This window comes from Ananas comosus, linkage group 20 (assembly GCF_001540865.1).
Source record: "Ananas comosus cultivar F153 linkage group 20, ASM154086v1, whole genome shotgun sequence".
Classification (NCBI taxonomy): Eukaryota; Viridiplantae; Streptophyta; class Magnoliopsida; order Poales; family Bromeliaceae; genus Ananas; species Ananas comosus.
Window position 1 is genome coordinate 578,225 of NC_033640.1, and position 13,322 is coordinate 591,546.

Consider the following 13,322-nt stretch of genomic DNA (forward strand, 5'->3'; position numbering starts at 1 on the left):
TAGAGAGATAGAGGACCCAAAGGCCAAAGAAAATTGTTTTTTATGTGTGTGTGTGTGTGTGAGAGAGAGAGAGAGAGAGAGAGAGAGAGAGAGCACCCAAAGATGATTGTGTTTTAAGTAATAGAGAGAGAAAGAGAGGAGCTGCTCTTGTTTTGTTTTATTTGGTTGGAGTGGTCTTTCAGAGGTAATGTTTTCTCCTATTTAAGCTGTTAGGCAGTGTTTGGTTTGGATATAAAAAGAGGAATAAATTTTTATTCTTCTTCTTATATCCAAACGTTATTATTGGAGTTGAAAAATTATAGTTTTTCTTTATTAGGAATAAAGGTGGAACGGTTGTTTCGTCCTCCCATGGAAACAAGATTGTTCTCAAGTAGAACAAGCTTAATTAAAAATTAAATATAATTTTGATTCTTGTATTAACTTGTTAATTAATCTAATTAATATGTTTAAGTAATTATCTATCTATTACTTCAATAATTAAGTAATTAATTAATCTATTATTTGTGGTTAATTAGTTTGTAAGAACTAATTATTTAACGTGTTTATCTAATAACTAATGTTTACATTGGCCAACTAGTTAATATTGTGGCAATTATATTAATTTCTTAACAAATCATCTAATTAGTTAAATAATTTACTAATTAATTAGAAAAATTAAGTTATATTTTATAATTAATTAATTAATTAATATATTTTTTATTATCTTATACAATATTCATAGCTAATAAATTTTTTTATTTTATTAAATTATTTTTAATTAATATTATGATGTTAATTAATTAGATAAAATACTATTAAATTATAATTATAATTATTTTTGTTCTCGATATTCTAATCTAACCATTCAATTATTATTTATCTTATTTTCAGAAACAACCCAATTTTCATCCAAATGAAAAACTAATGTTGTTTCTACTTATTCCTGAAATTGTATCTATCATAGGAATAACAATTTCTATTTATTCTTGATCTAAATGATTTAGCGATTCAATAATTTTAGGTATTCAATACTTTTATTTATAATTGGACTCAAAATATTCTAATACGGTTAAGCCATGAACTTAGGGTACTGTATTTGGTTCGAAGTTGGAATCAGGATCGGAATCGGAATGAGAATATGTTGAAACGGAATCAGAATGATTTATTATTTCATTTTGTTTGGTTCGTTACCTGAATTGAAATTGGAATGAATTATTTTTATTGTCGATGTTTGATATAAGTAGATATCAGAAACGTAATTAAATTAATATGCCAATTTTATCTTTATAATATATTAGTTTAAATTCAAACTAAAAATTAAATACTAAAAATTTACGTCAAAATTTACAATGATGTCACAATTTTAAATATATATTTTTTAAACAAATTAAAATTTGAAATTGAACGGATAATTCAAAATATAAAACTAAAATTAGATTTATTTAAATTCAAACTTAAAATTATAATTTCAATTTCAATTTGAATCCATAAATTTAATTTAAATTTTAAATAAAATTTGAATAAAACTTTAGATTTTGAATTAAATTTAAATTTAAATTCAAATTTATAAATTAGATTCGAAATGCTTGATTAAATTTTAATTTAAATTTAAGTTCAAATTTAAATTTAAATTTATAAATATAATTTTTAAACTTAAACTTATGTTTTAATTAGAAAATAAGTTTAAAAAAATTAAATTTAATCCGAACAAATCCATACCGCCCTGATTCAATTTCCAATCCGGCCTCCTAGGCCGGATTGGAAAAAAGGATAATTAGGAGATTTCCATTTATCCGGAAATCGGAATCGGAATAAAAATTCTGCATACCAAATCCGGACAAATGGATTTGTCTATTCCGATTCTAATTTCACGGTAAAAATGGGCCGTACCAAACGTGCCCTTAATTTAAATAAGAGAAAACTAAATAAGGTTGCAAGTTTGACTCAAACTTAGAATATTCTGCTTCGATATTATATAAAATTATGTGAAACAAGCGTAAATTTTAAAAGTTTAAATTTTTATATAACAATATTTTTAATATCATATCCATATTTATATTTAACAAGTTTGCGTGTGCGTGTGTGCGCGTTTCTTTTTTGAATAAAAATATATGGTTTCTACCGTACCCATTGCAGCTCGCTAAAACGTTGATAGTTGGTACCAGAGTACCAGACGTCCCAAGTTTCAAATTTAATTACTATACCTTTCTAACTAAATTTATTTCTTAAATAAATAAATCAAGGATGCCAGAAACCTTCTAATGGGAAATTCTACTGCAAATTTTCAGATTGAGGCCTTTGAGTTCTTTTGAAATCAAGTGCTTTTAGTCAAAAAAATAATAATAATAAGAGTTTATCAAACGATTGATGAATTTAGTAAATTAATAATTTAAATCAATCTTTTAGAAAATAAAACTAAACAAATTAACAATTAATACAATGAATAAATTTGATAAAAATATTATTCTAATTAGAAGTTGTTTGGTTCTATGGAAAAGTATGGAATAAAGTTTTTTGGGAAAAAGGTTTTTTATGGAAAAACCTATTGTTAAGTTTTTTATCGGTTTGGTTCTAAGAAAAACAATTTTTTTTTTTAAATCCAAATTTTACAAAAAAACTAGTGTTTCGTTTTTTGAACTTTTTTTTAAGGAAAACAGAAACACTAGTACTTTATAAATTTGAAAAAATTTTTTCAAAAAAGCTAGTTTTTTTTAGAATCAAACATGCAAAAATTAAAAAGGAGTTCTCCATAAAGAACTCTTTTCTTAAAAAAAAAAAAAAAAAAAATTCCACACTTTTTGGAGGAATCAAATAGCCCTTTAAATATGAAATCTATTTTAGAATGGCCAAATTTTTTTCTATTTGGTTGGACTATTATTTTTCTCTTCCTATTTGTTTTGATAAACGTGATGCTACTACGTGCCTTAAGAGCTATGCAATGTTTCGGTTTTTTTTTTTTTTATTTCATTTGTTTTCAGCACACGGGGTATTTGGGGGTTTAGTTTGCAGGAGAAGTAAAATTTTGTCTAGATAAGTAATTTTTGTTCTCATCGCTTTTATCTTCTTATACATAACTTGTCTATGAACTATTTTTCGAATCGGTTAATCAACCTTTAAAATTTTTATTTTACTGTCAAATCTTTCAATTTGTTTAATTTGAATCAATTAATAATATTTGACTTTGAAATTTACGCCAATTACTTCACTGAATTTGTAGTTGCGAAAATTGTACAAAATATACTATCTAAATCTGTAAAAATAAGCAAAATAGTTAAATTTTGAAGTCAAAATATCGTTGGCTATCTCAAATCAAGCAAATTAAAAAATTGGGCAGTAAAATCAAAATTTAAAAGATTGCTTAACCGATTCAAAATGGCTCATACTTCAAGTAATTAATTTCTGTACATTTTTATATATATATTTTTTTTTAAGGTTAATTAATTAATTAATTGCACCATTAATTCATCACCAGTTTTCACTTGGTTTTCAAATTGCAGCATGCATATATAAGAGTACTGGACGCCGGAGAAGGGGGGATGGCTAGCCGAGATCAAGAGCATCGAATTTCTATTCCTGATCATAATAATGCTGGTGGATCTGGTGTCAGTGTCGGCCCCGGATTCATTAATGAGGAGGACGTGTGTAGTCTCCCGATCGAACCGGCCGATTTGGGTGAGGAGTGGATTCGAGAGGTGGAGGACAAAATTGTTTCCGCATTCGAAGATTCGACAGTACTGTGGCATTCGGATTTCAAGGATGAAACAGGACCTAAGATTTGCATGCTGCCGCTGCGTGACTCTCAGCCAAGGTTGGAGACGAAAGGGGGGCTTTCCCAGCCAAGCGTGGTGACAATAGGGCCATTTCATCGGCAGGATAGGGTGAGTATTTCCGACAAAGAAAAATGGATGATTGTGGGCCTCATGAATCTTTTGTGTGGTCTCGACTTGGCGAGCTGCCTCGTAAAGATAAAAAATCAAGTAGCAAACGCCCGCAACAGCTACTCCAATTTAGATGTATCTGATCAAAGCTCCGGTTTTAAAGATGACAAAAGTTTCGCAGAGATGCTGCTGCTTGATAGCTACTTCATCTTGTTTATGTTGACCATTAAGTTACGTAAAGGACCGACAGATTATACATTGATGCCGCCAACACTTAATAAGTTTACAGAGCCGCCGCTTAAGCTGTTTCAAGACGACCATTTCAAATTTCTCGACATCATATTCAACAAAGATGATATCGCACTTGATCTGCTGATCCTCGATAACCAAATCCCTTTCTTTGTGATCGAGGAGCTACTTAAGGAGCTCGAGTCGGAGAAGCCTCTCCATGAGTATGCCCTCGAGTTCTTCGAGACAATCCATCCAAGGTCGGCCCAACATTGCAAGGACAAGAATATTAGTCCTCCCGAATTCCTACATCTGCTCGATCTTTTCCACTGGTCTCGGGTCCCACAGAACAAGTACACCTTGCCTCGACAGCTAGATTCTATTGACTGGGTACCCCATACTCCGAATGCGATGGAACTTAGAGAATCCGCAACAGTGTTTGAAAAGAAGACGTCCGGGAGCTCATTGGATATCACATTTCAGAGACGTAGGTTTAAAGGCATTATTGGGGTGCTCGACATCCCAGAGTTACACTTCCGCAACTATAGCAGCCTCATCTTCTATAACCTCATCGCCTTCGAGATACAATCTTCAAGCCGGGGTCGCTGCACCATGGCCTTTTCTGCACTTATGCGGAACTTGCTGCAAACCGAGGAAGATGTGAAGCTGCTTCGGCGAAGCGGCATTTTGGTGAGCTCATCCATGACCGCCAGCCAACTCACTGATCTCTTCGAACGCTTGAGCAGATTGACTGAAAACCATCAAATGCCAAGCGATCTGTCTGCAATTTGCGATCAGGTCCTGTCTTACCACAATGACAGAGCGTATCAATTCTTCCGCTTCATCATTCTCTGGTACTTCCCCAACCCACAGGCGACTTTTTTGGTATTTGTTTCTGGCTTGCTTTTTGTTCCCACCATCTTGCAAACCATATACGCTATGATCTACCATAGTTGAATGCTCTACATGTTATTATCATCTTGTATGATAGCAAGGAGTCTGTATTTTACTGAAATAAAAAACTTGTATTGTACTACCAAATGGGTTGTTGTTAAATTTACTATGTAACATCCTCTGTACGTTGCTACCTACTTTGGTGTCCCTGCATGCTTGTTATTAATGCAATGGCTTTTTATTTATACGAATTTTCTTCACACAAGTGACTAATTAGAATGATATCTCTGAAGCATATAGAGAGTTTATGAAAGGATTTAAGTGCTCGTGTCGTGCGCGCATGTAAACAGTGGAGTGCGCAAATCTCTTCAATCTCCTAAGCAAATGTCTAGAAAAACGATGGAATACATTAGTAGATAGCAATCCCAAGTAAAACCCGTTAAGAATAGTATTTAAAGCACTTAACAATCCGAAATATAGCCTATTAGATATTGAACTGATCAACAGATCAATGCCCCAAATTAAAGTTTTAAATCACCAAATAAGTAACAAACTCCAACAGTTCTTACTCAACTCCTTGCTTTTGCCAACAATTTGATACCTAAACAGGAGTACTCGAAGCGTATCCTTAATTAGCAACATCAAATAATTTATCTTATATTTCTTTGATCTACAATGAAAACATCAAAAATAGCAATAATTAGGATTTGAAGCTACAAAAGTTATCTTAAATGCTAAGGCTCTCTCATATATAGCCCATGATATACAAATTTCTTATAAGCTGCTCTGAAGCTGGAAAATCCTTGATTAGTCATCACATACGCAATTCAACAACAAAAAAACAATACAAAACAAAACAAAACAAAACAAAACAAAACAAAAATCCAAAGTAATCAATAAAAAGAACAGTTGATATATAGAGACACAGAAAGAGAGAGAAATCGACATATAAATACTCTTTGAAAAATCTGAATTTTTGTGCATGCCTTTAGAAAGATCAACTTGTTAGAAATAAACTTATAAAAACACTACCTTATACGAAAAAAAAAAAAAAGTTTTTCAATAAGATTGCTTAGCCGATTCAAAATGGCTCATACTTCTTAGCCGATTCAAAATGGCTCATACTTCAAGTAATTAATTTCTGTACATTTTTATATATATATTTTTTAAAAGGTTAATTAATTGCACCATTCGTCACCAATTTTTACTTGGTTTTCAAATTGCAGCATGCATATATTAGAATGGACGCTGGAGAAGGGGGGATGGCTAGCCCAGAAGAGCATCGAATTTCTATTCCTGATCATAATGCTGGTGGATCTGGTGTAAGTGTCGGCCCCGGAATCATTAATGAGGAGTACCTGAGTAGTCTTCCTAGCGATCCACCGAATGCGGATGAGTGGTGGATTAGAGAGATGGAGTACAGAATCGAGAGAGGACTCGCCGATTCGACACTCCGGCCCTCTAATTTCAAGGATGAAACAGAAGATAAGATTTGCGTGTCGACGCTGCACGAGAGGATCTCTCAGCGAAGGTCGGATACAGAAGAGGGGCTCTCTCGGCCAAGCGTGGTGAGGATAGGGCCATTTCATCGGTGGCATTCTTCGAGTATTTCCGAGGATGAAAAATGGGTGATTGTTGGCCTCATGAATCTTTTGTATGGTCTCGACTTGAGGAGCTGCCTCGTAAGGATAAAAAATCAAGTAGCAAACGCTCGCAGCCGCTACAATATAGATGAACTTCAAAGGTTCCGCTGTATTAAAGATCCGATAAGTCCCTATGAGATGAGCGATGAAAGGTCACGCTTTTACAATGACAAAAGTTTTGCAGAGATGCTGCTGCTAGATAGCTACTTCATCCTGTTTATGTTGACCATTAAGTTACGTGAAGGACCGACAGATTATACATTGATGCCACCAACACCTAAGTTTACAAAGGAGCCGCTTAAGCTCTTACAAGGCTACCATTTTACATTTCTCGACATCATATTCAACAAAGAAGAGATCGCGCCTGATCTGCTGATCGTCGATAACCAAATCCCCTTCTTCGTGATCGTGATCGAGGAGCTATTTGAGGAGCTCAATTTGGATAAGCCCCTCTATGAATACGCACTCGAGTTCTTCGAGAGAATCCATCCAAGGCTCGCCCTACGTTCCATAGACCAGCATAGTCCTCCCAAATTCCTACATCTGCTCCATCTTTTCCACTGGTCTCGGGTCCCACAGAACAAGTACATCGAACTAATTATTAGTCCGTCGCCTCAACAGCTAGATGTTTTTGACTGGGTATCCCAAACTCTGAATGCGATGGAACTTAGAGAATCCGCAACATTGTTTGAAAAGAAGACGTCCGGCAGCAGCTCGCCATTGGATATCACATTCCATAGACGTTGGTTCAACCGCATTATTGGGGTGTTCCACATCCCAGAGTTACACATCCGCGACTACAGCAGCCTCATCTTCCATAACCTCATCGCCTTCGAGATGCAGTCTTCAACCCGGGGCCGCTGCACCATGGCCTTTTCTGCACTTATGCGGATCTTGCTGCAAAGCGAGGAAGATGTGAAGCTGCTTCGGCAAAGACGCATTCTGGTGAGCTCGTCCATGACTGACAGACAACTCATTGATCTCTTCGCACGCTTGAGCAAATTGACTGAAAACCATCAAATGCCATACGATCTGTTTGCAATTTGCGATCAGGTCCAGTCTTACCACAAGAACCTAGTGAGTCGATTATGCGGTGGCATCATTGTCCAGTACTTTTCCAAACCAGTGGTGGCTCTTTCTGTGTTTGTTGCTGCCTTGCTCTTCGTCCCCACTCTTTTGCAGACCATATATGCTATGATCTACCATAGTTGAATGCTGATCTACATGTTATTATTATCTAGTANGATTTTACATTAGTTTGGCTGCTACACACACACACACACACACACACACACACACACACACAAAATGCATGGAATCTTACTCTGATCCTGCACCAACAAAACTGATGAAGAACACAAACATACAATAAGAAATTAGTCCTTTTTTTTTCAATATTCTTGTGAATAAAATGATAGACCATATATCGGAGTCATATATGAGTCCAGTACGAATAAAATAGAAGAACATAAGCAGTAAGATCGAGTTTAGGCATCTATTGCTCCTACAATGAAATTGATAGACTACAAAATGAGTTGTTGTTTTTTTTTTGCAACTCATGCACTGAAAAACAAAAAACAGAGAGAATAAGTAATTTAGTAGTACGATTTTAATCTTGTTTGTGTGCCTGATAAGGAAAAAATAGATTTGAGCGCCAATAGAGAGTCCTATTCCTTACATGTTCCTGCACTACCGAAATAGAACATAAGCAGCAAAAACTTCACTCTTGTTTTATATTAATTCTTGAACAAATTGAGTGAAATATATGTAGGAGTGTTATAATGTTACTGTGGTCCTGCACCGAGAAATTAAATGAACTTGAAAGCTTTTGTCGCGCGCGTCTCTTATGTTCTAACTAATCACTGGACAATTAGTCATATTTTTTTAACTTTTGAAAGCAATTGATATACTAGCAACATATGTTATATTATTCATTACATTGCTTGTTTTACAAGACCAATCCGTCCTGTGAGAATAACATCATGTATTAATCACAGGGCGCAATTAATTAGCGCTATATTAATTCCCTAATTATGTGTCCAAACCGTAAAGTATAAGGGTAAAAAAATATAAAAAATTCCTAATGGAGGATGCTAATTAAAGACGAACCTGACTGCCGCTGTATTCTTCAGAAAATCGAATCCTGAAACAAATTAGATAACCTTGTTAATTAAGATCGAACGAGATGTAGCTCATTAAAATCGAAATGAATTGCGTTAATCGCAGAGAGTAGCAGGGGCGAGATGAAGGATGGTAAAGTAAACATACAATTTCGTCATCGTCACTCCGCAACTGCCTGGTAAATCCACACGTCAGGGACTATGTTGCACAGATACGGATACGGGGATACGGATACGACACGATACGGATACGGTGATACGGCAATTTCTAAAACTTCTAGGATACGATACGCGGGATATACTTAAATAAAATATTATTTTAAATATATTTAAATGTATGTTGATTATATGTAATGATATATTGAGAACAATTAGAATATCTAGACTATATTAAGGAATATATTCTAATATGCATTAACTTGTATAATTATTTTACATATGTTCAAAAAAAAGACAATCAATCATATAAAATAATAATTCAAAAAGTATCAAACCAACTATCATTCAACTTGATCAAATGATAACAATAAATATATAGTCGCACAAACTAGATAATTAGCCATTCAATATATATGTCTGATTTGTTAGTTCTATTATTAAAATAGTAATAAAAAAATATGCTAACAATTTAATAGAGAAGGGAAAAAAAAATCATATTTTCTATAGCCTTTGTTGCTTAATACTAGGTTGACAAATTAGATGGAAGAGAGTAAATACTGTGTGAAGATAGAACAAGAGGGAGCGCCTTCTACCATTCAAGAACAAAAAAATAGATGAAATGACAAATTGAACAGATATTGGTGTTTTTCTCACTCTTTTCCTTCTTTCCAATAGGTTTGGACGTGAGCTTTTAAAAAATTTTAAGTTTCAATCATTTTAGACCAAAAAAGAACCGGGCCGTGTCCCCCCCGTATCCCCCCGTATCCCTCACGTATCCGAGCCGTATCCGATATTTTTTTATTTTTTAAAAATGCCAGATACTTCATTCCCGTATCGGACACGTATCGGGCGCGTATCGGGCGCGTATCGGTATCCGACCCGTATCCGATACAGATACGGCATGAAATTTGAAGTATCCGTGCTTCATAGAACGAGAGGGAGCGCCTTCTACCATTCAAGAACAAAAAAATAGGTGAAATGACAAATTGAACAGATATTGGTGTTTTTCTCACTCTTTTCCTTCTTTCCAATAGGTTTGGACGTGAGCTTTTAAAAAAATTTTAAGTTTCAATCATTTTAGACCAAAAAAGAACCGGGCCGTGTCCCCCCCGTATCCCCCCGTATCCCTCACGTATCCGATATTTTTTTATTTTTTAAAAATGCCAGATACTTCATTCCCGTATCGGACACGTATCGGGCGCGTATCGGGCGCGTATCGGTATCCGATACGTATCCGATACGGATACGGCATGAAATTTGAAGTATCCGTGCATCATAGCTGCCCCCTCTGGAAAAATTTACATAGACTCAACGCCCCGTTCCTCACCTCGGTCGACTTTATCCTGGGCGATGGCAAAGACACACGTTTTTGGAGTGTGCGATGGGGCGGGGATGTTGCACTTCGAAACCGCTTCCCTACCTTATATGCGGCCTCTACAAATAATAAATTCTGTGTCTTTACCTGGACTCGCCGCTTCGCTTCAAAGATCAACCTAGGATTCAATTGTCCCACATGTCATGAAGAACAATCAGAACTCCACCAGCTACGTGTGCTGTCCAGCAGCATTGTCCTCTCAGCTGGCACTCAAGATGTACCTACTCGGAGATGGAATAGCTCTGGTAAGTTTTCGGTGCGAAGTGCCGCGGACTTTCTTTCGTACGATGGTATCAACAACACCGCCCTCTACTTCCTGTGGAAGCTCAAGGTACCTCTCAAAGTAAAACTATTCTTTTGGCTCGCCTTGCGCAATAAGATTTTGACGGGTGATAATTTAGCGAAACGCGGCTGGCATGGACCGACTATTTGTGTACTCTGTTTTGAAGATGCTGAGCCACTACAACACATTCTATTGCATTGTTTATACGCAAGATCTGTTTGGAACTGGTTGAATTTCAGAACCTCATCTACTCATGTTTCGAACTCCACTCCACCCGATGGAATTGCAACACGTTGGTGTCGCCTGAGGACGAACGAGGCTGGAGAAATTAAGCATTACCAACTTTGATCTGACTTTTGCAGCAACATGCTGGGAGCTATGGAAGGAGAGAAACAGGCGTATTTTCGACAATCAGCTAGTTCGAAGCGACGCCTTGGGAAGATGTATTATAGAAACTGTTCATTTCTAGAGTTGTGTTTTAGGTAGTTCAGCTACTTAGATGTTCTGTGTTCTTTTCCTTCTGCTTTTGTCAGTTTCTTTGGTGTTTTGTGCTCTCTTTCTTTTGCTTTTGTGAGCCTCCACGATTGTGGTTTTGTTTTCCTCCCACTGATCTCTCAATCAGACCCAGTTGTTTCCAAATAGGGTTCATCCCTGTTTAATCAAAAAAAAGAATAGTATTTCGATCACTTATTAACAATCCCAAATATAACCGATCGTTCCTAGCGCAAGTGGCAAAAGACTTGATGGTTGGTATCCAAGGTTCCAAGTTCGAATTCTAGTTGATTTACATGTATACATAAATTTATCTCTAAATAAAATAAATAAAGTGGGTAGCATACTATCTATCTCCTAAAAAAAAATCAAAAACAAAAAACAATTCCAAATATAGCTTATTAGATATTGAGCTGATCAAGAGGTCAATGCCCCAAATTAAAATTTTAAATCGCCAAATAAGTAACAAACTCCAACAGTTCTTACTCGAACACTCCTTGCTTTTGCTAATAATTTGACTTCTAAACAAGAGTACTCGAAGAGTATGTTTAATCAACACCATCATATAATATATCTCAAATTTCTTTAATCTACAATTAATGAAAACATCAAAACTAGAAATAATTTAATTTTGAAGCTACAAAAGTTATCTTTAATGCTAAGGCTCTCTCTTAGCCCGCAGATTAGCCTACTTGCAATTATATTTTACTATTTTGTAATTTTATTTTTGTAAATAGCAAAGTGCTAAATTTTATATTACATGTCATAAAACAATAAACATGTGATACTATTAACTATAGGAAAAACTTCAAAAACCCCCTTGTGGTTTCGTAGTTTTTCACTTTGGTCCCTGTGGTTTAAAATGTATCAATTTGCCGCCCTGTGGTTTTATTTTTTTCTTTTTCTTATCAATTTCATTATTTTTTTTTCTTAAATCAGTAATAAAGTTAAAATTAAAGGGTACTAAAGTGAATATTTGATAAATCTAGATGGGTATCTGAAGTTTTTTATATATAATTTAACGAAATATTAACGAAAAAGCTACCGAAAAGATAAAAACGAAACCACATGGGGGCAAATTGATACACTTTAAACCACAGGGGGGCAAAGTGAGAAACTACGAAACCACAGGGGGGTTTTTTGAAGTTTTTCCTANGGTTTGAAGTTTTCCCTTAACTATATAATTCACGGTATGATACACTACCAATTTAAAATTTTCTAAAACGTTGAAGATGACACCAAAATAAAGAATAATTAATTTTTTGAAGGAAAGCATGACGGAAAAAAATAAAAAAAGAAACAAAAAAAACTAAATATGGAGTTAGTTAATTAATAATAAAACTTTTCCTATATTCATCAAGTAATACTCGCCTAAAATTGCGACTTAGTCCCTACAGCAACAACATATTGCAATTCGCTCCACACGACGATTCTAATCCGAGTCTAATTCCTCTTCACTCTTTCCTCTATATATACTCTTTATTATTACCTCCTCTCTTCGTCCTCGCGAGCGCGATCATCTCCAACGCTCTCTCTCCTCTAGGGTTTCGATCCTCTCTCTTCGTCCTCGCGAGCGCGATCATCTCCATCTCTCTCCTTCGTTTCCATGGCCGAAGCTCCCATGGTAGCCGAAGCGAAGAAGGCCGAAGCAGAAGCTCCCATGGTGGCCGAAGCGAAGAAGGTGGAGGAGGTGGAGGCGGGGGAGGACAAGGGCCCTGGCCATTACCAGATCGAGCACCCCTACGTGTGCATCGGCAAGCCTAGGGTTGAGTACGTCCCCACTCCCACACCCTCCTCCTCTTCCACCGTCGTCGTCATCGAGATAACATGGAAGAGGGTGCTCCAATACGTCACGACGATTAACGGCACCTCCACCCTCGACCGCCGCGGCCCCGTCGAAACCCTAGGCTCCTCCTCCTCCTCCTTCGACGTCCCCGCGCTCCTCGCGGCCTCGCCCGCCACCTACAAGACGGCGAACTCCGCCGGGGACGCGTGGTTCGACGTCGTCGCCTCCTTCCCCGCCGCCGCCCACCTCGCACCCTTCCTCCCCGGCTCCCTCCTCGACGCCCTCTCCTTCGACCTCGACAAGGCCATCGCCGAGCGACCGCCCCCGCACCCGCACCTCTCCGTCTCCGCCACCGTCCTCTACAAGCAGGAGCTCACCATCCTCGACACGCGCATCCACGACGACCGGCTCGTCGCCGTCCGCGATCTCCTCGGCGAGATCGGCGCGGCGACGCGGCTCGCCGGCGCCAGGTGCGGCGCGTGCCA

General features: G+C 36.8%; 2 protein-coding genes across 2 annotated transcripts; both read left to right on the forward strand.

The window, feature by feature from the left end:
• LOC109725880 (UPF0481 protein At3g47200-like) lies at positions 173-5,185 on the forward strand. Its single transcript, XM_020255276.1, has 2 exons — positions 173-184; positions 3,481-5,185. The coding sequence occupies exon 2, from the start codon at positions 3,516-3,518 to the stop codon at positions 5,040-5,042; it is 1,527 nt and encodes a 508-aa protein (XP_020110865.1). The 5' UTR covers positions 173-184; positions 3,481-3,515; the 3' UTR covers positions 5,043-5,185.
• On the forward strand, positions 6,242-7,834 carry LOC109726019. Its single transcript, XM_020255451.1, has one exon. The coding sequence runs from the start codon at positions 6,242-6,244 to the stop codon at positions 7,832-7,834; it is 1,593 nt and encodes a 530-aa protein (XP_020111040.1).

Excerpts from the sequence above, each read along its gene's own strand:
- LOC109725880 (XM_020255276.1), top strand. The coding sequence starts at position 3,516 with ATGGCTAGCCGAGATCAAGAGCATCGAATTTCTATTCCTGATCATAAT.
- LOC109726019 (XM_020255451.1), top strand. The coding sequence starts at position 6,242 with ATGGCTAGCCCAGAAGAGCATCGAATTTCTATTCCTGATCATAATGCT.